Source organism: Hypanus sabinus, chromosome 3 (genome assembly GCF_030144855.1).
Source record: "Hypanus sabinus isolate sHypSab1 chromosome 3, sHypSab1.hap1, whole genome shotgun sequence".
Classification (NCBI taxonomy): domain Eukaryota; kingdom Metazoa; phylum Chordata; class Chondrichthyes; order Myliobatiformes; family Dasyatidae; genus Hypanus; species Hypanus sabinus.
In genome coordinates, this window is record NC_082708.1 from 2434475 (window position 1) to 2460502 (window position 26028).

At 46.2% G+C, this 26028-nt stretch overlaps 1 protein-coding gene across 2 annotated transcripts in view; it reads left to right on the top strand.

Moving 5' to 3' along the window:
* Nucleotides 1-367: 367 nt before the first annotated feature.
* Nucleotides 368-26028, top strand: part of ilk (integrin-linked kinase) — a 77952-nt gene continuing 52291 nt past the window's right edge. The window contains exons 1-2 of one of the 2 annotated variants that reach the window (XM_059963524.1): nucleotides 368-467; nucleotides 3851-3963. In XM_059963524.1, coding sequence (XP_059819507.1) covers nucleotides 3875-3963 — 89 coding nt within the window. In that variant the 5' untranslated portion in view covers nucleotides 368-467; nucleotides 3851-3874. Of the gene's footprint in view, nucleotides 468-1064; nucleotides 1087-3850; nucleotides 3964-26028 lie in introns of those variants that run through there. The other variant, XM_059963523.1, reaches the window with a different exon arrangement.

Genomic DNA, 26028 nt, shown 5'->3' on the forward strand with positions numbered 1-26028 from the left:
GTTCTGTCCGAGCAGTGTGCTCCCTGACTCTGTCTGGCTGTGATTGATCCTGTGTCTGGGTGTATCTGCCACCGTCTGTCTGTTCTGTCCGAGCAGTGTGCTCCCTGACTCTGTCTGGCTGTGATTGATCCTGTGTCTGGGTGTGTCTGCTCACTTCCACCGTCTGTCTGTTCTGTCCGAGCAGTGTGCTCCCTGACTCTGTCTGGCTGTGATTGATCCTGTGTCTGGGTGTGTCTGCTCACTTCCACCGTCTGTCTGTTCTGTCCGAGCAGTGTGCTCCCTGACTCTGTCTGGCTGTGATTGATCCTGTGTCTGGGTGTGTCTGCTCACTTCCACCGTCTGTCTGCGCCCTGTCTGGCGGAGTGTCTGCGCATGTGCAGCAGAGGCAGCGGCCGGAGCGGAGGGTGTGGACGCGGCGCTGAGAGTCGGGCCGGAGCCGGAGCCGGAGCCGAGCCGGAGCCGAGCGGGTGAGAGCGGGGACCGGGGAAAGGGAAGCCGGGTCTGTGGAGGTGGGACCCGGAGCGGGCGCTGCCGGTTCGCTGGAGGGGCCTTGGGGTCCGGGACTAATCCGGGATCCGGCACGGGAGCGGCCGCGGAAGCCGGCGCCGGGCCGCCCCCGGGTCCCCGTCGATTACCGGGCTGGTGGTCGGGTACGGAGCCCCCCTCCATCCCGGCGACTGCTTCGTGGGATCTTTCTGTTCACTATCTGGGTTCAGTGGGATCTTGCTGTGTACTCGACCAAGGATGGGCTGAGCGGCCGTACAGCTGCTGCCTCCCTCGGGTCCAGTCCCAGGCCTGCTGTCAAGGGGTCGTGTCCTGGTACTGCGCCGGATCTGTCAAAGGTCAGCTGTATAAAGCTCTCCCGTGGCTTCCAGCGGTAGGACAATGTAGGCTGGCTTATACCCGTGGTACCCCCGCGTCTGGGAGATGCCACAGTCCTCTGTTGTTGTATTTACAGTGTATACCCTTGTGTGCCCCTTCTGAAACTGATATAGGATGTCGGAAGGAGGATGAGGGATGGAGGAATGCTCCTACTTGAGGTCAGGCATGCTCCTGTTGAATGGGAGAGCATGCTTAAGGACCAGAGTAAGTTCACTGCCCCCCTCTTAAACGTGAAATTCAGGTTTGTTTTGAACTTCGGCTGGCAGCACTAATACACTGGCTGGCTAATATACACTGTGAATTCAGAGGCACCCTGCATGAACTGTGCCCTCTTCCCAATGGAATTCTTTCCTGTTTCAACTCCCCACCCCACGCTAGCATAAAAATTCAGGGCTATGTGGGAGGGAGGTGTTAGGGTAGGTTAAAAGTTCGACACAACCTCAGGAACTGAAGCTCCTGTACTGTGCCATCTGTCACCACTCATGACAATGTGTTGGTGTGATCCACTCTTTTTAAAAATCTACCTCTGACATTTCCCCAGTACTTTCCTCAGTCTCCTGAAAATGATGTGCCCTGGCATTAGTCATTTTTGGCCTAGGAAAAATTCTCTTGATCTTTGCCTCCTATCATCAGATTCAGATTAATTTCTACACCTTGAGGTAAATTTTTTCGGAAATGTTCTGGAAGGGAAGTGATCTCCTCTCCATTGAGGACATTTACAGCAGTAGGTGCAGAAAGAAGGGCTGGAAGATCATCGGGGACACCAGTCACCCCAACCAGAAACTGTTCCAGCTGCTTCTGTCTGGCAAGCTGAACTGTAGCATAAAAGCCAGGGCCAACAGGCTACGGGACAGCTTCTTTGTACAAGCCATTAGACTTTTAAATTCACGTGTTGTGATAGAGTCATAACGCAGAGAATTTGACTCCCTCACGTTGTGAGATGATGTAAGATTTTAAGTACTAATTTCTTTTGAAATATGGTGACATTGTAGGAGTGTGAATTGAACGATTTGTGTTCTGAGGCTCATGTGACCAAGCGACAAAACGTTGTGTTTTTCTACAATAGAATTTGGGGATTGGAGGAACAGGGTTGGTACAGGAACGTGGAGTCAGGTAGAAGAGCAGCCATGATCTAATTGAAAGTCAGGAGCAAGGTGCCATTTCCAACCCCTCATTCATTTCACTGAACACAGAACATTACCACACAGTACAGGTCCTTCAGCCTGTGATGTGCCGCACATTACAAAGTTCAAAGTAAATTTATTATCAAAATACATATATGTCACCATATACAACCCTGAGGTAGGTTTTCTTATGGGCCTACTCAATAACTCCCTGATAAAATATAAACAATAATAGAGTCAGTGTGGGTGTTCAAATAGTGCACTAAAGACAGCAAACTTGCAAATGCCAAAAAAATAAAAAGCAGTAAGTATCAAGAACATGAGATGAAGAACCCTTGAAAGTGAGCCAATGCTTGTGGTTCAAGAGCCTGATGATTGAGGGGTAATAACTGTTCCTGAATCTGGTGGTGTGTGTCTGCCTGTACTTTCTTCCTGATGGCAGCAGTGAGAAGAGAGCACGTCCTGGATGGTTGCTGCTTTCCTGCGTCAGTGCCCCTTGTCGATGTGCTCAATAGTGGGGAGGACTTTACCCGTGATGGACTGGGCCATATCCACTACTTTTTGTAGGATTTTCCTTAGGTGATTCCATATGAAGCTGTGGTGAAGCCAGTCAATATACTCTCCACCACATATTTACATAAGTTTTCAATGTCATGCTGAATCTTTACAAACTGCTCAGGAAGTAGAGGGGCTGCTGTGTTTTCTTTGTAAATGCACTTATGTGATGAACCCAGGACAGGTTCTCTGAAATGATAACACCAAGCTATTTAAAGTTCCTGATGTCTAATTTCCACCCCATAATGAGGACTGACTGATGGACTTCTGGTTTCCTCCTCTCGAAGTCAATAATCAGCTTCCTGGTTTTGCTGACATTGAGTGAGAGGTTGTTGTGGCAGCTCTCAGCTAGATTTTCAATCTCCCTCCTATATGCTGATTTACTCTAACATCAATCTAACACTTCCTTCCCACAGAGTTCCCTATTTTTCTGTCATCTATAGGGCGATCTAAGAGTCTCTTAAATGTCCCTAATATATCGACCTACAACCACCCCTGATAACGTTTTCCATGCCCCCCCCACTCTCTGTGTAAAAAGCCTATCTCTGACATCCCCCTATACTTTCCTTCAATCACCCTAAAAGTATGCCCCCTTGTATTAGCCATTTCCACCCTGGAAAAAAGTCTCTGGCTGTCCACTCTATCTATGCCTCTTATCATCTTGTACAGCTCTATCAAGTCACCACTCATCTTCCTTCACTCCAAAGAGAAAAGCCCCAGCTTGCTCAATCTATACTCACGGCATGCTGTCTAATCCAGGCAACATCCTGGTAATCTCCTGTGCTCATTCTCTCTAAAGCTTCCTCATCCTTCCTATAACGTAGTGACCAAAACTGAATAAAATGCTCCCATGTTCCTAGAACAATGCAGATCTTGGTCGAACCGAGGTGCTTCTCCCAGGATATTTCTGAATGTTAGTTTGTGTACTCAAGTGTTGGGCTGAGGTTGTGGATGATTCAGGGCGGGGAGGCACGGCGAGGGTGGGTGGTTAGGGAAGGGTTTTTTTTGTGTGCTGCTTGATGGAAGACAGAAGACGGTGGTATCTGTCTCCTGTACAAATGGGGTGAAAGGGGAGGAAGGCAGGTGATCAGGTTTGGAGGGCTCAGACCGTGAGCATGGGCAGACTTTCAGTGCAAGACTGGCAACCTCTGGCTTCCTTTCAGGTTGTGCTTGGGAGGTGGGTGTCAATCTGCTCTAGAATAACGAGTTCAGATCCGCTCCAGATTAACCAGCATCGTATTTGCTCCAGATTAAAGTATCTTACTGCCCGCGACTCTTTGTGTTAACAGGATTGGCTGGGACGAGAGATTGGGATGGATGACATCTTCACCCAGTGTCGGGAAGGCAACGCGGTTGCTGTCCGTCTGTGGCTGGACAACACAGAGAATGACCTGAATCAGGGGTAAGTGCCGGGGGTGGGGGGGCCTTCCACCCCTCTTCTTCAGCACTTAGGGGTTTTCTACTCCTGGAGGCCGTATCCCACCCGTCTCCCTCAACAGCTGGGGGCAGGAATTCCCATGCCTCTCCCTCAACACTGAGGGTGGGGGGCCTTCCCACCCCTCTTCTTCTGCACTTAGGGGTTTTCTACTCCTGGGGGACGTATCCCACCCGTCTCCCTCAACAGCTGGGGGCAGGAATTCCCATGCCTCTCCCTCAACACTGTGGGGGATCTTCCCACCCCTCTCCCTCAGCAATGGGGACACCATCAGTCCTGGTGCTGGGGTCAGATTCCCAACCATCCCATATCCTGTGCTGTCTACTATCTGCATTTCAAATTATATTTTATTAACTTAAGGTCATATTTTGTTTTTATTTTAATATAACCATATAACAATCACAGCACAGAAACAGGCCATCTTGGCCCTCCTAGTCCGTGCCGAACCCTTAATCTCACCTAGTCCCACCTACCCGCACTCAGCCCATAACCCTCCACTCCTTTCCTGTCCATATACCTATCCAATTTTACCTTAAATGACACAACTGAACTGGCCTCTACTACTTCTACAGGAAGCTCATTCCACACAGCTATCACTCTTTGAGTAAAGAAATACCCCCTCGTGTTTCCCTTAAACTTCTGCCCCCTAACTCTCAAATCATGTCCTCTAGTTTGAATCTCCCCTACTCTCAATGGAAACAGCCTGTTCACGTCAACTCTATCTATCCCTCTCAAAATTTTAAATACCTCGATCAAATCCCCCCTCAACCTTCTACGCTCCAATGAATAGAGACCTAACTTGTTCAACCTTTCTCTGTAACTTAATTGCTGAAACCCAGGTAACATCCTAGTAAATCGTCTCTGCACTCTCTCTAATTTATTGATATCTTTCCTATAATTCGGTGACCAGAACTGCACACAATATTCCAAATTTGGCCTTACCAATGCCTTGTACAACTTTAGCATTACATCCCAACTTCTGTACTCAATGCTTTGATTTATAAAGGCCAGCGTTCCAAAAGCCCTCTTCACCACCCTATCTACATGAGACTCCACTTTCAGGGAACTATGCACAGTTATTCCTAGATCTCTCTGTTCCTCTGCATTCCTCAATGCCCTTATATTTTGCCCAATGCCCAATATTTTGAATTCATTGCCACAGGTGCTGTGGAGGCCAAGTCATTGGGTATATGTGAAGCTTGATAGGTTCTTGATAAATTGGGGTGTCAAAGGTTATGGGTTGAAGGCAGGAGAATGGAGTTGAGAGAGATAATAAATCAGCCATGATGGAATTGCAGAGCTATTTTGATGGGCCAAATGGCCTAGTTCTATTACAATGTCTTATTGGATGAATAGACTTGATCCATTTACTGGGAAGTATGTGTGAGAGCGTGTGCGATGGGTGTGGTGATGGGAGCAGTAGGGTGTGTACAACAAAGCACATTATGGGCCTTGGGGCCAAATATTTCTGTGTTGCAGCTCCTGAATGATCCCTTACTGTGGCATGTTGTACTGAAGCGCGGCTGAGTATAGATCGCAGCTGGAGGTTATGTAATTTGACAGTGATTGGTGATTCCATCAAATGCTGGGCATTCTGTTAGCAGGAGTGATAAACGTGCAGTTGGACTTTGAATAAATAGCAGCCACAATTATGGTGTTTAAAAGACATTTGGACAGATCTGTGGATAGGAAGGGTTTACAGCCACATGGGGCTGTCTTTGCCAGGGGTTTTGCTCAGCATGGGCAACTTGGGCTGATGGGCCTGTTTTTGTGCTGTTTGACTCTAGGGCTTTTTCGCCAAGGTATTTGAATACCTTTGTATCATGTAGACCAGATTACTGCAATGCATTGATATTCTTCATCAAGATATTTAAATATCTGTTTATCAAATGGACCAGATTACTGAAATGCATTTTCTACTGGCCTTCTGAAGCAATCTATTGACAAACTTCACCTCATTCAGAATCCTGCTGCTAGACTTTCAACTAAAACCAGGATGAGGGTATCACTCCAGTCCTAGCCACTCTGCATTGGCTTCCTATGTCTTTTAGAATTGATTTTAAAGTTCACTTACTTGTGTTTAAAGCTCTCAGTGGTCTGGGACTTTGTTTTAAAATCCTGCCTGAGCTCTCAGGTTGTCTTCCACTGGTCTCTTAAATTTAAGCAATCTCCCTCAAAAGATAATTGTCAGGTCAGCTTTTTTGAAAGACTCAGTTGACATTTTTAAACACCAGCTCAAAACCTATTTATTTAACAATACTTTTAACTGACATCTTTTTATTTTTATGTGTCTCCCATTGTAAAGCACTTTGAACTACATCATCTGTATGAAATGTGCTCTGGAAGTGTGTTATTATTATTGTAAGTGTATTTGCCTCCACCAGCCCTCAATTCTCTCTATCCCCCTGTGACTTCAGATCATAAACACCTCTGTGCCCTCCTACTATTACTTCTAAAAGCCAGCATCTGTACGGGGCAGAGGCCCTCTGTCCTGGGCTGAAGATTGATTAGCTTTTACCACATGACTTTATAAGTCTTCTAGATGAAAATCTTTTATTTCCCAGGGATGAAGTCTTTGGAGTTTCTGTATTGCTAGGGTTTTACTTGATGGTATTGCTAACCCCATGCTCAACCTTTCTCTTGTAGCCAGACCTGGGACTTGTCTGTGGTAGAGTTGTGTCACCATGGCACCTGAAACCTATGTCCTCTGATTATAAACACTTGCCAAGAGGAAACAGTTCTCATTGTCTTCACCCCTCATTTTAACTATCTGTGTCAGTCTCTCTTTGTAACTGAAATCTTCTAACTCGGGCATTGTCCTGTTGAACACAAGATTCTGCAGATGCTGGAAATCCAGACTTACAAAATGTTGAAGGACTCAGCAGGTCAGGCAGTATTTATGGAGAGGAATGAACAGTCGACATTTCAGGCCGAGATCCTACATTGGGACTGGAAAGGAAGGGGAAGAAGCCAGAATAAGAAGGCAGGGAGAGTGAAGGAGAACAAGTTAGAAGGTGATAGGTTTTTTTTAGCTTGTCACACCAGATAGTCAGCCATTCTTGTCTGGCGCATGATGTCAGGATTGGTCTCCTTTCGGATTAACTGGGTCACGATATGAACGTTCCTGACTTGATCCTTGTATTTTTTACGAGGCTGAAGGGCTAGCTCGACACTCAACCCTGCACGGATGGAAAGCATGCTTGGGGCTGGCCCGACTTGGTTTCGAACTCGGGAGCCTTCGCTCCGGAGTCCAGCACTGATGCCATTATGCCACCAGCTGGCCGGGTGATAGGTGGATGGGGAAAGGGGATGAAGTAAGAAGCTGGGAGGAGATAAGTGAAAAAGGTAAAGAGCTGGAGAAGAAGGAATCTGATAGGTGAGTGGACCATGGGAGAAAGGGAAGGAGGAAGGACAGGGGGAGATGATAGGCAGGTGAGGAGAAGAGGTAAGAAGGGAGCTGGTGCGGGGAATTGAAGAAGAGGGAAAGGGGGAATTACCAGAAGTTAGAGAAATTGATGTTCATGCCATCAAATTGGAGGCGATCCAGACAGAATATCATGGCAGAAGAGGAGGCCATGGACCGACACCAGAATGAGAATGGGGATTGGAATTAAAATGATTGGCCATTGGAAAATCCTGATCTATTAATTAATTTATTTTTGTGGATCGGGCAGTGGTGCTTGATGAAGAGGGCCCCAAATTGCGACGTCTCGCCAATGTAGTGGAGGCACCGGATACAGTAGACAATTCCAACAGATCTATAGGTGAAGTGTTGCCTCACCTGTTTGGGGCTTTAAATGGAGGTGAGGGAGAAATTGAATGGCAGGTGTAGCACTTCTGCCACTTGCAATTGTCTTCTCCTCTGCACCCTCCACATGCTGTCACATCCATCCTAGAGTGTGCTCACTGGAGCTGTGCTGAGGGTTCTGCCTGAGACTCGGCTAATGTCTTTTGTCCTGTGACCTCCCTGCTCCATTTCCATGAAAGAAGTCAGTGCAGCGCCCCCTGTGGCCATTCCCCTCAGCAACAGGTATCTCCTTTGGCTATTGCTGAGGGGGTGACCTATCTGGACAAGGCAGCAGCAGCCAGACCCGTAGCACTGTGGTGGGCTCTGAGCCTCAGAAGGGTCGGGTGAAGTCAGGCGGAGCAATAGTCATGGGGGACTCGATAGTTAGGGGGACAGACAGGAAATTCTGTGGCTGTAAAAGAGACGCCAGGATAGCGTGAAGCCTCCCGGGTGCCAGGGTCCAGGATGTCTCTGAGTGGTTGCAGAACATTGTTGAAGGGGAGGGTGAGCAGCCCGAGGTCGTGGTACATGACATAGGCAGGAGAGGGGTAGATGTGCTGCGCGTGAGGTTCAGGGAGTTGGGAAGGAGGCTGAAGAGCAGGACCTCCAAGGTGGTAATCTCCGGATTACTCTGGTGCCACGAGCAGGAAGACAGTGCAGGTGAATGAGTGACTGAGCAGATGGTGCAGGGGGCAGGGTTTCAAGTTCTTGGATCAGTGGAACCTTTTCTGGGGAGGTGGTGACCTGTACAATTGGGATGGGTTGCACCTCAACTGGGGGGGAATCAGTATCCTGGGAGGGAAGTTCGGTAATGCTGATTGGGAGGGTTTAAATGAGATTTGCAGAGGGTGGGAACTGAAGTGAAGAGGCAGAGGATGGGGTAGTTGGTGTACAAGTAGAGATAGCTTGTAGAGAGTTTGTGAGGAAGGGTTGGCAGATGTTAAAGATTCACTCAGCCTGATGGTTTGAGATGTGTCTATTTTAATGCAAGGCATATCATAAACAAGGCAGATGAACTTAGTGTGTGAATCAATACGTGGAACTATGACGGTGAGGCCATTCCAGAGACTTGGACGTCCCAGGGGCAGGAATGGCTGCTGAATATGCTGGGCTTTAGGTGTTTCAGAAAGGACAGGGAGGGAGGCCAAAGAGGTGGGAGAGTGGCATTGTTAATCAGGGATAGTATCACGGCTGCAGAAAAGGAAGAAGTCATGAGGGATTGTCTACTGAGTCCATGTGGGTGGAAGTCAGAAACAGGAAGGAGGTAATAACTACTGGGTGTTTTTTATAGACCCCGCCCCCCAATAGTAACAGACATCGAGCAGCAGATAAGGAGGCAGATTACAGTGCAGTAATAATAGGGACGTTGTGATGGGTGATTTTAACTTTCCTAATATGGACTGGCATCTCCTTAAAGCAAGGGATTTAGATGGTATGGAGTTTGTTAGGTGTGTCCAGGAATGCTTCCTGACCCTATATGTACATAAGCGAGCCTGATGGAACTCTGAGGATGTAACAAAAACGCGTTGATGAAGGTAGAGTAGTGGATGTAGTGTATATGGATTTCAGTAAGGCATCTGAAAAGGTTCCCCATGCAAGGCTCATTCTTGCTTTGTGGATCCAGAATTGGCTTGACCACAGAAGGCAAAGGGTGGTTTAAGGTGGTTTGTATTCTACATGGAGGGTCAGTGGCCAGTGGTGTTCTGCAAGGATCTGTTCTGGAACCCTTCTCCTTTGTGATTTTTATAAATGACCTGGATGAGGAAGTAGAGGGGTGGGTTAGTAAGTTTGCTGTTGACACAAAAGTTAGGGATAGTGTGGAGGGCTGTCAGAGGTTACAGCAGGACATTCGATAGGATGCAGAATTGGGCTGAGAAGTGGCAGATGGAGTTCAACCCAGATAAGTGTGAGGTGGTTCGTTTTTAGACCCCACTAGAGTACTATGTTCAGTCTGGTCACCTCACTACAGGAAGGATATGGACACTGTAGAAAGAGTGTAGAGGAGATTTACAAGGATGTTGCCTGGATTGGAGGGCGTACCTAATGAGAATAGGTTGAGTGAACTTGACCTTTTCTCCTTGGAGCGACGGAGGATGAGAGGTGACCTGATCGAAGTGTTTAAGATGCTGAGAGGCATTGATCGTGTGGATAGCCAGAGGCTTTTTCCCAGGGCTGAAATGGCTAACATGAGAAGGTACAGTTTTAAGGTGCTCTCTCTGAAGTAGGTACAGAGGAGATGTCAGGGTAAGTTTTTCACACAGTGAGTGGTGGGTGCACTGCCAGTGATGATGGTGGAGGCAGATACAATAGGGTCTTTTAAGAGACTCTTAGATAGGTACATGGAGTTTAGAAAAATAGAGCTATGCAGAAGGGAAATTCCAGGCAGTTTCTAGAGCAGATTACATGGTTGGCACAATATTGTGGGCAGAAGGGCCTGCAATGTGCTGTAGATTTCTGTGTTCTACGTTCACTCTGCTTGGTCTCAGATTCACTCCATATTTACTCCGTTCTCTCTCAGACTCACTCAGAATTCTCTGCTCTCTCTATTGGACTGGCTCTAAATTCACTCTGCACTTGTTCTGAATTTACATCGAACTCCCTCAGACTCGGTTCTGCATACTTCAGGCAGTCTGTCATTTTGTTTAACATTTAGAATTTGGCGTTCTGCCAGTTGCTGTAGAGTTCCTGCCTGCATTCCTGCGATCAGCTTCCTGTGGCGTACACTTGGGATCTGTTCGACTGTTAGACTGGCTTTGAGGGAAAAGGACTTTATATTTGCTGGGTCTCAAGGCACACAATTTAATTCACAGGACAATTAACTTCCTTTTCACAGACTCTAGCATTCAAAGTGTACTTAATTACTTTTAAATGTGGAGAGCCCTTGAGCCACCCCCAGAATTAGAGATGAAGCAGTACGGAGCAACCTTCGCTCTAAACTCTGCCCCGACTGTACTTTGCATAAAACTATAAGACATAGGAGCAGAATTAGACCATCTGGCCCATCGAGTTCTGTTCTCCCATTCCGTCATGGCTGACTTATTATCACTGTCAGCCCCATTCTGCTGCCTTCTCCCCATAAACTTAGACGCACTGACTAAACGTCAACCTCCACTTTAAATTTACTCAATGACTTGTCTCCTACAGCTGTCCACAGCAATAAATTCCACAGATTCACCCCCTCTGCTAAAGAAAATCCTTCTCATTTCTGTTCTAAATGGGCGTCCCTCCATTCTGCCCTCTGGTCCTAGACTCGCCCACGATGGAGAACATCCTCTACATGAACACTATTTAAACCCTTTTAGTATTTGGTGGGTTTCAATGAAATCCACCTCTCATTCTTCTAAACTCCATTGAGTATAAGCCCAAAGCCATCAAACGCTCCTCATACGTTAACCCTTTCATTCCCAAAAATATTCCAGTGAACGTCCTTTGAATCTTCTTCAATGTCAGCACATCTTAAATAAGGGGCCCAAAACTGCTCACAGTACTCCCAACTGCAGTCTGACCATTGCCTTATAAAGCTTCAGCATTACATCCTTGTATTTATATTCTAGTCCTCTCAAAGTGAATGCTAATATTGCATTTGCCTTCCTTATCAATGACTTTAACCTTTTAGGACTCCTGCATGAAGACTCCCAAGTCTCTTTGCACCTCAGAGTTTTGAATTTTCTGTCTATTTAAAAAATAGCTTATGTCTTTATTTCTTCTACCTAAGTACATGAGCATACACTTCCTGACACTGTACTCCATCTGTCACCTCTTTGGCCATTCTCCTCATCTGTCTAAGACCATCTATGTACTCCCCGCTTCCTCAACACTACCTGCTTCTCCACCTGCCTTCATATCGGCCGCAAAGCCATCAATTCTGTTATCTGTATCATTGACGACTAATGTGAAAATAAGTGGTCCCAGCACTGGGAGAGCCTCAGGTTATAAGAAACAGGAGCAGAGGAGGCCATTTGGCCCCTTGTTTCTGCTCTACCTTTCAATAAGATTGTGGTTGGTCCACCTCAGTGATAATTTCCTGCACTAATCCTGTATCAAAGTATCTTTGAGTCTTTCTCACAACTCTGGAGAGAGAATCCCAAAGGTGCCAGGGATGGAGAAATTTTTCCCCCTCTGTCCTAATTGGCCACCTCGGTTATTTTGGATACCCTCCCCTCCAGCATCCGGACAGGAAAAAGGCCATCTCTGCATCTCCCCCCTACAGTTCCTGCATGAACATTGTACAGTAACATCATCTCTCGTTCTTCTTAACTGGGCAGTTAACCCTTCCAGAATTCACTCTGCTGAGCCTTGGGCACACTCCCATCATTATGAGTTTTTCTGGTCTCCTGTAGGGATTTCAGATCCACAGTATCCCAGGAAGAGTCTCAAAGTAGAGATTGTAATCAGCTTTATTTGTCACGTACACAGTGAAACATCGAAACATACAGTGAAATGTGACCAATAGAGACCAAAGATGTGCTGGGGGCAGCCCGCAAGTGTTGCTGTGCTTCTGTGCCAGTGTCAGAATTACCCAGCTTAATATCACTGGCACGTCACCGGCAGCAGCACAGTGAGTTCATGTTCGTTGTCCATTCCGAAATCTTGTGGCCCAGAGGAGGAAGCTATTGCTGAAATGCTGAGACTCCTGTACTTCCTCCTTGCTAGTAGCAAAGAGAAGAGGACATGTGATGGGGTCCTTAATGATGGGTGCTGCCTTTTTGATGCACCATCTTTTGAAGATGTCCTTGATGCTGAGGAGGCCAGTGTCCATGATGGAGCTGACTGAGTTTGCCACTTTCTGCAGCTTTTTCTGATTCTGTACAGTGTCCCCCCCAATACCAGACAGTGATGCAACCAGTCACAATGCATACCACGGTACATTTGTAGAAATTTGCGAGTCTTGATGACATAACAAGCCTCCTTAAATTCCAAATGAATTATAGCCACTGTTGTGCTTTATTTCTAATTGCATCAAAATGTTGGGCCCAGGGTAGATCCTCAGAGATGTTGCCACCCGGGAACTTGAAACTGTTCACCCTTTCCACTGCTGGCCCTTTGATGAGGATGTTGTATGTTTCCTTAACCTCCCCTTCCTGAAATCCATAATTAATTCCTTGGTCTTATTAACTATGAGTGCAATGTTGTTGTTGCAACACCACTCAACCAGCTGATCAATCTCTCTTCTACACACCTCCTCATCACCTTCTGAAATTCTGCTAGCAGTAATTGTGCCATGGACAAATTTATAGATGGCATTTGCATTGTGCCTAGCTATACAGTCATGGTGTAGAGAGAATAGAGCAGTGGGCTAAGTACACATCCTGAAGTGCACTGGTGTTGATTGGCAGCAAGGCGGAGGTCTTATTTCTGATCCACACAGACAGTCATTTCCCAGTGAGGAAGTCAGGAATCCAGTTGCAGAGGGGGATACGGAAGACAAGGGTTTGATTAATCCTGAGGGTATGATATTCTTGAAAGCTGAGTTGTAGTCAAAATACAACAGCCAGATGTAGGTATTAGAACCATCCAGGGGATCCAAGGTCAACTGGAGAGCCAGTAAAATCGTATCCACTAGATCTATTGTGGCGATAGGCAAATTACAGCTGGTCAGGTCCTTGCTTAGGCAGGAGTAGATTCTGGCCATGAGCAACCTCTCAAATCACTTCATCATAGTAGATGTGAGTGGCAATGGGTGATCGTCATTCTGGTAACTCACTCTGCTCTGTTTGGGTGTTGGTAAGATTGTCACCCTACGACTTAATGACCTGATCTGTAAGTCTTTGGGGGCACTGGAGGGGACACATAGTGTCCTGTAAGTCTTTAGGACACATAGTCACAGGGAAGAACATGCAAACTCCTCACAGACAGCAATTTGTGGGAATTGAACTCCCGTCTTACAGTTGGTGCTCTAAAGTGATGCTCTAATCACTATGCTACCATACCGCCATCAGCCTGTGCAGTTGGTCTTTAAACACCCTGACTAATCAAGAACCAGTCAACCTCTGCTTTAAATGTACCCAATGATTTGGCCTCCACAGCTGTCTGTGGCTGTGAATTCCACAGATTTGTCACCCTCTGGCTAAAGAAATTCCTCCTCATCTCTGTTCTAAATGGATGTCCCTCTATTCTGAGTCAGTGCCCTCTGGTCCTAGACTCCCCCACTATAGATTATTAAGGGATTGGACATGCTGGAGGCAGGAAACATGTTCCAGATGATGGGTGAGTCCAGAACTAGAGGCCACAGTTTAAGAATAAGGGGTAGGCCGTTCAGAACAGAGATGCGGAAAAACTTTTTCACCCAGAGCGTGGTGGATATGTGGAATGCTCTGCCCCAGAAGGCAGTGGAGGCCAAGTCTCTGGATGCTTTCAAGAGAGAGTTAGATAGAGCTCTTATAGATAGTGGGGTCAAGGGATATGGGGAGAGGTCAGGAATGGGTTACTGATTGTGTATGATCAGCCATGATCACAGTGAATGGCGGTGCTGGCTTGAAGGGCCGAATGGCCTACTCCTGCACCTAATGTCTATTGTCTGTAGGAAATATCCTTTCCACATCCACTACATCTCATCATCATCATTGACGTAAGTGATCATGGTCTTCACATAACCATGTTCTTGCAAATTTTTCCACAGAAGTGGTTTGCCATTGCCTTCTTCTGGGCAGAGTCTTTACAAGACAGGTGACCCTACCTATTATTAATGCTCTCTTCAGAGATTGTCAGCCTGGCGACAGTGGTCACATAACTAGGACTTGTGAAATCCACCATCTCATATGACCTGTTCCCATGACTTCATGTAACCCTAATCAGGGATGAGCAGGTGCTGCACTTTGCCCAAGTGTGACCTGCAGGCTAGCGGAGGTGAGGAGTGCCTTCCACCTCTTGAGGTAGAGACATATCTCTACCCCGAACTCCATTTAGGCCTTTCAATATTCGATAGGTTTCAATGAGATCTCCTCTCGTGAGGCCACATCTGGGAAGCCTTGGACAGATCTGGTCTCCTGAGTTAGAGCAGAGTATCCTTCCCATCGAGGGAGTGTGGTGAAGGTTCATGAGATGGTGGACTTGCTGCATCAGAGAGATTGAACTTCCATTCTGTGGAGTGGAGAAGACCAGGAGTTGCTTCTTGACTGCTGGGGTTGAACAGTAATGCCATAATTTCTGTCTAATAATGCCTTTTTTTTGAAAGATGGTATTGGAAAATTAGCTTTCAGTTTCTTAAAAAAAATCTGCAGCATACCAGAACACTACAATTGCAATGCTCATGATGGATTAGCTTTTTAAATAGTTTGAAATTAGTTTTAAGTATGACATAACTAACTCAGTGGATGTTCCATTGGGCTGAAGAGCCTAGAATCTGTGCTGTGTCAGCTTGAGCAGAAATCTCTTCAATCGAGGTGGTGAATCTTTAGAATCAGTGCCCTGCAGGCCTGAGTAGAGTGTTGTTGAATTCATTTCAGTAGTATGTTTCTGAATGTTCAAAGAATTGAGGTTTTTTTTTCTTTATTCATTCAAGGATGTGGACTTAATAGGCTGAGCCAGTTTTTATGCCCCTCCCTAGTTGCCCTTGGTGGGGGTGAGCTGCTTTTATGAATTGCTACAGTCCCTGAGGTGTGGGAATACCCACAGTGCTGTAGGAATGGAGTGCCAGGGCTTTGTCCGAGCAATGATGAAGGAACACCCAGAGACTTTCTCCCAGGATGGAAAATGGTTAATATCAGGGGTATTATTTTAAGGTGACTGGAGGGAATGTCAGAGGTAGGTTTTTTTTACACAGAGTGGTGGGTATGTGGAACACACTGTCAGGGGTGTTGGTAGAGGCAGATACATCAGGAACATTTAAGAAACTCTTAGATAGATACATGGTTGAAAGAAAATTGGAGAGCTATGTGGGAGGGAAGGGTTGGGTTATTTTTAGAGCAGGTTTAACGGTTTGTGGGCCGAAGGGCCTGTACCGTTTAATGTTCTATATTTCCGACTCAGGATGATGTGTGGCTTAGATAATTTCAAGATGGTGGTGTTCCTCATTTTTTTTTGTGGCTCGTGTCCTTTCTGGTGGTAGAGGTGGTGGGTTTGTATATTTTGGTATTTGGGTGAAAATTGTTTTCTCGTATATAGTGGAGGTTGATCGGTCCTTGGTTAGTCAAGGCAGCAAGACAGGGAGAAGGCAGGAGAATAGATTGAGAGGTATAATAAAACAGCCATGATTGAAAGTTGAAGCAGACCTGATGGGCTGAATGGCCTTATTGTGCTCCTATGTCTTCTGGAAACACACACAAAATGCTGGAGGAACTCAGCAAGCCAGGCCAGCATCTATGGAAAAGAATATAGTCGATGTGTGGGGAAAAATGAGAAGTTAGAGCAAGGTTGGGGAGGGGAGGAAGAAGTACAGGGTGGGAGGTGATGGGTTAAAGCGGTAGGGGTGAAGTACAGAGCTGGGAATCTGATCAGAGAGGGTAGAAGACTATGGAAGAAAGGGAAGGTAATGGAGCACCTGAGGGAGGTGATGGGGAGATAAGGTGAAAGAGAGAAAAGGAGATGGGGTATGGTGAAGGAGGGTGGGGGGGGCATTACTGGAAGATTGAGAAATCAATGTTCATGCCATCAGGTTGGAGTACGAGAAGGGCAAGTACTAGGAGGGAGATCAATGGGGAGGGATGAATGGAAAAGGGAGTCTGGTAGGGAGTGATCCCTACAGAGAGTGGGGGGAGGGAAAGATGTGCTTGGTAGTGGGATCCCATTGGAGACGGCAGAAGTTACAGAAAATTATGTGTTGGGCGCAAAGGCCACTGGGGTGATAGATGAGGACAAGGATAGGATTAGTGCAGAGAGAGTGTAGAGTAATGCGTTTGGAAGGAGTGAAGTTTGAATTGGAGAGAGGAGTAGTAAAGTTGAGACGGCTGATGTCTCATTCAGTGGTGGTTAGAAAGGAAAAGATCCAGAGCAGGCAGAAGTCCAGAGTGGGGTGTCCAGGGCAAAGGGAAGGGTTGAAGATGGGAGGGGGTTATCGGCGTGGGCTGGAGAGTCCTTGCCAAGGAAGTAGGCGGGGAGATGGGGGCAGTGGAAAAGGTAGAAAAGGATCCACTGGCCAAAAAAGCTTTAAGGAATTGATAGTGAAGAGCAGGAGTTGTGCTTTTGGTAGAACAGACTAGATGGGCCAAACATGCTACTCCTATTCCCATTGCTGCTGATGTGCCCTCAGTGTGCTGTGTCAATCTAACTGAATACTGTGTTCTGTCCTGTCAATGGTGGGAGGATGTGTCATCAATCTTTGAAACTGCTTGTTAATTTCAGTGAGATGTGCAGATTACAGTGTTCGTGCAGTTACACTATTTACTCTGGGAGAAAGCTTTTGGCTAGTTTCCTGCTAATTCTCCATCGACCGTCCACGATCTTTGCCATTTAAGGATGTTTGGAGAACTGACTGCCTGAGTTAACTGTGGGCCATGCACTGAGAGAGGTGCTGAGCAGGAAAAACATCTGTCCTGCAGGAATGTAATGCACTGTAGAGAACGAGCAGCCCTTCTCCCTTCCCTCTGCCCCTATCTGCACCTCACACTCCCTGACCCATCCCACCTCACCTCAGCAAAGGTCAACACCCATTGACCACAGGGCTGAATTTTCAATATCTGTCGAGTCCTTAGCTGGCCATCAATCTGCACAGATAAGACTCACTGGCCTATAATTTCCTGGTCTGCCTCTACTCCCTTTCTTGAATAAGGGAACAACATTCACAACCCTCCAGTCCTCCTGTCCTCATTGATGATGCAAAGATCATTATCAGAGGCTCAGCAATCTCCTCCCACAGTAGCCTGGGGTACATCTCATCCAGTCCCCGTGACTTATCCAACTTGATGCTTTCCAAAAGCTCCAGCACATCCTCTATCTTAATATCTACATGCTCAGACTTTTCAGTCTGCTGCAAGTCATCACTATTATCACCAAGATCCTTTTCCATAGTGAATACTGAAGTATTCACTAAGTACTTCTGCTATTTCCTCTGGTTCCATACACACTTTCCCACTGTCACATTTGATAGGTCCTATTCATTCACGTCTTATCCTCCTGCTCTTCACATAGTTGTAGAATGCCTTGGGGTTTTCTTTAATACTGCCCACTAAGGCCCTCGCATGGCACCTTCTGGCTCTCATAATTTCCTTCTTAAGCTCCTTCCTGTTAGCCTTATAATCTTCTGGATCTCTAACATTACCTAGCTCTCTGAACCTTTTGTAAGCTTTTCTTTTCTTCTTGACCAGATTTATTACAGCCTTTTGTACACCACAGTTCCTGCACCCTACCATAACTTCCCTGTCTCATTGGAACATACCTATGCAGAATTCCACACAAATATCTCCTGAACATTTGCCATATTTCTTCTGTAATTCCTCCACCCACAGAGACTCCGTAGACAATCCCTCCATGATGTTCACCTTTACTGCAGTCATGACACTATCTCTGATCAGCAGTGCCACACCCCCATCTCTTTTGCCTCCCTCCCTGTCCTTTCTGAAACATCTAAAACCCGGCACTTGAAGTAACCATTCCTGTCCCTGAGCCATCCAGGTCTCTGTAATGGCCACCATGTCATAGCTCCAAGTACTGATCCACGCTCTAAGCTCATCCACTTTGTTCACCACACACCTTGCATTAAAATAGATACATCTCAAACCTTCGGTCTGAGTGCGTCCCTTCCCTATCACCTGCCTGTCCTCCCTCACGCTCTGTCTCCTATCTTTCTCTATTTGACAGCCAGATGCCTCTTCCCCAGTCTCTTCAGTTTGGCACCTGAGAGCATTTCTATCACATACAAACTTTTGATTTCTGTCCACACAAGCAGTTCTTGCTTGACCTTTATTCTCCTCCACTTCACCATTTGCTCTAACAGTCTGGTTCCCCTCACCCTGCAAATCTAGTTTAAACCTCCCAGTGTAAAGGGACTTGGGATTCTTGGTAGAGGATTCCCTAAAGGTTAACTTGCAGATTGAGTCTATGGTGAGAAAGGCAATTGCATTGTTAGCATTCATGTCGAGAGGACTAGAATATAAAAACAAGGATGTAATGCTGAGGCTTTATAAGGCATTGGTCAGACTGCATTGAGTATTGGAGTAGTTTTGGGCTCCTTATCTAAGAAAGGATGTGCTGGCATTGGAGAGGGTTCAAAGGAGGTTCACAAAAATTATTCTGGGAATGAAAGGGTTGATGTATGAGAAGCTTTGATGGCCCTGGCCCTGTACTTGCTGAAGTTTAGAAGAAAGAAGGGAGATCTCATTGAATCCTATTGAATATTGAATATTCCTGCTGAAGGGTCTCTGCCTGAAAAATTGACTGTACTTTTTTCAATAGAGGCTGCCTGGCCTGCTGGGTTCCTCCAGCATTTTGTGTGTTGCTTGGATTCCAGCATCTGCAGATTCACTCTTGTTTGAATATTGAACATAGAGTGGATGTGGAGAGGATGTTTCCTATAGTGGGGGAGTCTAGGACCAGAGGACACAGATAGAGTGGATGTGGAGAGGATGTTTCCTATAGTGGGGGAGTCTAGGACCAGAGGACACAGATAGAGTGGATGTGGAGAGGATGTTTCCTATAGTGGGGGAGTCTAGGACCAGAGGACACAGATAGAGTGGATGTGGAGAGGATGTTTCCTGTAGTGGGGGAGTCTAGGACCAGAGGGCACAGATAGAGTGGATGTGGAAAGGATGTTTCCGATAGTGGGGGAGTCTAGGACCAGAGGGCACAGATAGAGTGGATGTGGAGAGGATGTTTCCTATAGTGGGGGAGTCTAGGACCAGAGGACACAGATAGAGTGGATGTGGAGAGGATGTTTCCTATAGTGGGGGAGTCTAGGACCAGAGGGCATAGCCTCAGAATAGAAGATAGAAATGTACAACACAGGAACAGGCCATTCAGCCCACAATGTTCTGCTGAACCGGCTAAAAAGCAAATCAAAAACATCCAAACACTGAACCCACCGTCCATGTCCATATCCCTCCATCTTCCTTATATTCACGTGCTTATCGAAACATCTGTTAAAAGCCTCTAATGTCTTTGCCTCTGCCACCATACCAGGCATCCACAACCCTGAGTTAAATACTTACCCTCACATCCCCTTTGAACCTACCCCTTCTCACCTTCAATGCATGCCTTCTGGTATTAGATATTTCAACAGGTACTTTCTGTCCACTCTGTCTCTGCCTCTCATAATCTTGTCAACCTCTATCCGATTTTTCCTCAGCTTCCAATAGTCCAGAGAAAACAACCCATGTTTATCCAGCCACTCATGATAATACGTGCCCTCAAAACCAGGCAGGATCCTGGTAAACCTCTTCTGCACCCTCTCCAAAGCCTCAACATTCTTTCTAGAATGGGGTGATCAAAACTGTACGCAATACTCCAGATGTAGTCTAACCAGAGTTTTATAACGTTGCAATATAACCTCTTTACTTTTGAACTCAGTGCCTCAACTAATAAAAACAAGCATTCCTTAAGCCTTCTCAACCACCTTATCAACCTGTGTAGCCACGTTCAAGAAGCTATGAACTTGGATCCCAAGATCTCTCTGCTCAGTAACACTGTTGAGGACCTTGCGCTTAACAGAGTGATGCCTCCTTGCATTTGCCCTACCAAGGTGTATTACCTCACATTTATCTGGGTTAAATTCCATCTGCTATTTCTCTGACCATATCTGCAACTGATCTATGTCCTTTAGTATTCTCTGCCAGTCTTCTACACGATCCACAACTCCACCAATCTTGGAATTATCTGCAAACTTACTAACCCACCCATCTACATTTTCATCCAGGTCATTTATATACATCACAAACAGCTGAGGTCCCGGCACAGATTCCTGCAGAACTCCACTAATTACAGATCTCTACCTCAAATAAGTCCCTTCAACCACTACCATCTGCCTACACGCAAGCCAATTCTGGATCCAAACAGCCAATTTGCTGCAGATGCCATGCATCTCAATCTTCTAGATTAGCCTCCTATGACAGACTTTGTCAAATGCCTTACCAAAATCCATGTAGACAACAAGCATCGCCCTCCCCTCATCAATCTCTTTTGTCTCCTTGTCAAAAAACTCGATCAGGTTGGTAAGGTACGACCTGCCCCGCACAAAGCCATGCTGGTTCTCCCTAATTAGCCCATGGGTTTCTAAATGCTCATATATCCTATCACTAAGAATTTTCTCCAGGAATTTCACTGCAACTGATATGAGACTCACTGGTCTACAGTTCCAAGATTATCCTTTGTTCCCTTCTTAAATAGAGCTAGAACATTAGCCACTCGCCAATCCTCCGGGACCTCGCCTGTGGCTAGAGAAAACACAATGATACTGGTCAAGGTCCCAGCAATTTTATCTCTAGTCTCCTCCAATAACCATTAGGCCCTGGGGACTTACCCGCCTTAGAACTCATTAGGAGACCCAACACCTCCTCCTCCTTGATATCCAAATGCCCTAATGTATTTATACACTCAGCACTGATCTCCTGGTCCTCCATATCCTTTTCCTTGGTAAATACTGAAGCAAAGTACTCAGTAAGTACCTCACTCACGTTCTCTGCATCCAAGCAAATGTTCTTCTTCCCCCCCCCCCCCCCCACTTTATCCTTGAGTGGTCCCATCTTCTTTCTAGTTATCTTCTTGCTCTTGTACGTATAGAATGCCTTGGGATTCACCTTAATCCTACTAGCCAGGGACTTTTCTTGGCTCCTCCTCGCTTTCTTAATTTCCTTCTTTAATTTATTTTGACTTCTTTATACTACTTATGTGCTTCATTTGATCTTAGCTTCTGAAGCTTTACTCAGTGGAGGGATGTCCATTTAGAACAGTGACAAGGAAAAATGTCTTTAGCCCGAGCGTGGTGAATTTGTGGAATTGATTGCCCCCGAAGGCTCTGGAGGCCGAGTCACTGAGTGTATTTAAAGAGGAGGTTGATAGGCTCTTGATCAGCCATAAATGATAATAAATCAGCCATGACAGAATGATGGAGTAGATTCAGTGAGCCAACTGGTCTAATTCTGCTCCTATTTCTGAAAGCCTTGTCAGGGTGTGCAACATATAGGTGATGTGACTTTGTTGAGTGTTGATTACCGGATGCAACCAGAGCGCCGGGTGTTGATGTGGTTATCTCAAAGTTCAAGGTAAATTTATTATGTGTCAATTTATACAAGACTGAGATTCATCTTCTTGTGGGCATTCACAGTAAGTCCAGAATAGGATCATAAACAATAATACAATCAGTGAAGATCACACCAACTTGGGCATTCAATCAGTGTGCAAAAGACAACAAACTGTGCAAATATAAAAAAAAATCAGTAATAAATATCGCCAGCATGAGTAGAAGAGACCTTCAAAGTGAGTCCATAGTTTATGGGAAATTCAAGAACCTGATGGTTGAGGGGTAATAACTGTTCCTTATCCTAGTGGTGGAGGTCCTGAGGCTTCTATCCCTTCTTTCCAATGGTAGCAATGAAAAGAGAGCATACCCTGGGGTGCTGGGGGTCCCTGATGATGAATACCGCTTCCCTGCGACAGCGCTTCATGTTGGTGTGCTCAAAGGCAGGGAGGACTACCCATGACGCACTGGGCCATATTCACTACTTTTTGTCGGACTTTCCATTCAAGGGCATTGGCATTTCTGTACCAGGTCGTGATGCAGCCAGTCCATATACTCTCCACTACACATCTATAGAAGTTTGTCAAATTGTGGATGTCATGTTGAATCTTCACAAACCTCTAAAGAGATAAGGCAATTATGTGTGGGGTCCCTAACAGATCCTCTGAAATAATAACACTGAGGAATTTAAAGTTGGTGATCCTCTCCATCTCTGATTGTCCAATGGGGACTGGCTCATGGACCTCTGGTTTCCTCCTCCTGAAGTCAGTAATCAGCTCCTAAAGGTAACCACAGACCAGCTCCACAGACACAAAACAGTGCAGCACAGGAACAGGGGGTTCGGCCCACAATGTCTTGTGTTGGACCCAGTGTCAAGTTAAACTCAACCTCTCCCTGAACATGATCCATATCTCCCCATTCCCTGCACATCCATGTGTCTGTCAGACTGTTACATGTCTCCATCATATCAGTTTCCACCAGCACCCCGGCAGCTGTTACAGGAACCCATATTCTCTGTAAAATAATAAAAACATTCTCCAGAACCTCCCCCTTAAACTCTTCCCCTCTCATCTTTATTGTATGTACTCTGATATTTGGCATTTCTACCTTGGAAAAAGATACCGCCTGTCTACTCTATCTTTGCCTCTCATAAACTTCTATCAGACTTCCCCTCAGCCCCTTCTGCTCCAGAGAAAACCAACCCAAGTTTGTCCAACCTCTTGTTACAGCACATGCCCTCTAATCCAGACAATATCCTGGTAAACCTCTTCTGCAACTTCTCCAAATCCTCCACATTGTTTCTGTAATGGAGCAACCAGAGCTACACACAGTACTCCCAAGTGCAGTCTGACAAAAGTTCCGTACAGCTTCAACATAACTTGCTGAGTCATATACTATATCCAGAGTGATTAAAGCAAGTGTGCGATATGCATTCTATACCATTCTATCTACATGCGCAGTCACTTTCAGAGAGCTATGGACTTGGACCCTGAACAACAACAGATGCGGACAGGGTCGTAAAAAGAATTTTTGTCAGCTTCATAAAGTATTGAGTACAGGAGATGAGATGTTATGTTGAAGTTGTGTAAGATGTTGGTGAGGCCTAATTTGGAGTATTGTGTGCAGTTTTGGTCACCTACCTACAGGAAGGATGTAAGTAAGATTGAAGGAGTACAGAGAAAATTTACAAGGATGTTGCTGGGTCTGGAGGACCTGAGATATGGGGAAAGATTGAATAGGTTAGGACTTTATTCAATAAATTGAGGAAAGGTTAAGAAGAAATTTGATAGCATATACAAAATGATGAGGGGTAAAAATAGGGTAAATATAAGGAGGCTTTTTCCCATTGAGATTGGGTGGAACTAGGAGTCATGGGTTAAGGGTGAAAGGTGAAATGTTTAAGGGGAACATGGGGGGGAACTTCATTCAGGGTGGTGAGAGTGTAGAACGTGGTGGATGCAGGTTCGATATCAACATATAATAGAGGTTTGGATAGGTACATAGATGGTAAGAGTATGGGGGGGTCTATGGTGCAGGTTGATGGATTGGTACAGACTTAATGGGCCAAAGGGCATGTTTATGGTTGTAGTGTCCTGTGACTCTATAACTCTACATTTATTTCCCTCATGGATGCTGCCTGACCTGCTGAGTTGCTTCAGGATTTTGTATGCAAACCCCGAAGTGAAACACCTCACATTTGTCTAAATTAATCCCTGTCTACCTCTTCTCCGCCCATATCAGTATCTGATCTATATTCTGCTAAATTCTTTGAAAGCCCTTGACACTGTCCATAGTCCCACAAATCTGTGTGTCATCCACAAATGTACTGATGCACCCACCTACATTTTCTTACAAGTCATTAGAGACTTAGCACTGATCCCTGTCCAGCCAGAAATTTGCCCTTCCTTTCTGCCCTTCACTGGTAGCTTCCAACTGTTCATCATTCTAAGGCCCCGTCCGTCCATCTTGGGACTGGCTATGGACTGATGTGTATGATGTATTCATGCCAGAAGCATGGTGACGCTTCTGCACGCAACTGCCACCTGACCTAACAGTGTAACGCTTTGCAACACTGGCAATCTGGATTCAATTCCTGCAGCTGACTGTAAGGAGTTAATATGTTCTTCACATGACTGTGTGGGTTTTTCCTCTGGGTGCTCAGGTTTTCTCCCATGTTCCAAAGATGCACAGGTTAGGTTTAGTGAATTATGGGCATGTTGTATTGGCCCCCGAAGCGTGGTGACATTTGTGGGCTGCCCCCATGTCGTTGATCACTGACACAAAATGATGCATTTTACTGTGTAAAAACACAAAATGCTGGCAGAACTCAGCAGGCCAGACAGCATCTATGGGAGGAGGTAGTGACGACGTTTCGGGCCAAAACCCTTCATCAGGAGTGAAGTAACATGGGAACATTTTACTGTGTGTTGACTGATGAAGAGTTTCAGCCCAAAACCTATGGATCTGTTTATTTGTTTCCATAGACGCTGCCTGACTTGCTGAGTTCCTCCAGCATTTTGTGTGCTTTGGATTCCTGGCATCTGCAGAATCGCTTGTGTTCACTGTATGTTTGATGTACATGTGACAAACAGAGCTCATCTCGATAATACCTGTGTCCCTTCCACTCCAGGCATGCCTCCATTCCAAGTCAGAGACCACACACCACTACTGAAACCCTAGCCAGTCTCTCTCCTCCATTGCAAATCCATCAAAAATAAGTCTAAACTTAACTGGCACAAAAATATCCGACTCTTATTCTGGCTGTGACCAGTTGGTACTGGAAAAGGGGTGTCTATCTATATTGCTTGCTAAACAAGGAGCCATTGCACAGACACTCTGGCACGCTCTGATCTCACAGTTCTGGTGACCAGTATCCAGTGACCTTGGGCCTGTGTTGTGTACGTACCTATCCCTGTGTGCAGCTTTGGGTATGTGACTGTGCAGGTACCTGTGTATAGCATCATGCACATGTATACTGCAGGCAAGCCAGTCGATCAGCCCCTCGGTCCCTACCCTCCTCATTGCCTGCCCCTCTCTCTGTGACAGAGTGTGGGATTTTCCCTTCTATAGATGGACTGCTGCTGCGAAATTCCATTGCCTGAGTTTGGTGTTGGATTTGCTGGAAGTGCAAAAAATTCTCTGTGTATCTGGCTGCCTCTCCCTGGAGCCACTCCTGTACTCCCCATGACATGATCTCCGAGTGGCAAAGTGACGAAATGAGAGTGATAGATCCGAGTGCCCCATTCTCTGTCTTTCAGTGACGTGATCTCCGAGGGGGGAGAGTCAGTGACGTGATCTCCGAGGGGGGAGAGTCAGTGACGTGATCTCCGAGGGGGGAGAGTCAGTGATGCGATCTCTGAAGGGGGAGAGTCAGTGACGTGATCTCCGAGGGGGGAGAGTCAGTGACGTGATCTCCGAGGGGGGAGAGTCAGTGACGCGATCTCTGAAGGGGGAGAGTCAGTGACGTGATCTCCGAGGGGGGAGAGTCAGTGACGCGATCTCCGAGGGGGGAGAGTCAGTGACGCGATCTCCGAGGGGGGAGAGTCAGTGACGCGATCTCCGAGGGGGGAGAGTCAGTGACGCGATCTCCGAGGGGGGAGAGTCAGTGACGCGATCTCCGAGGGGGGAGAGTCAGTGACGC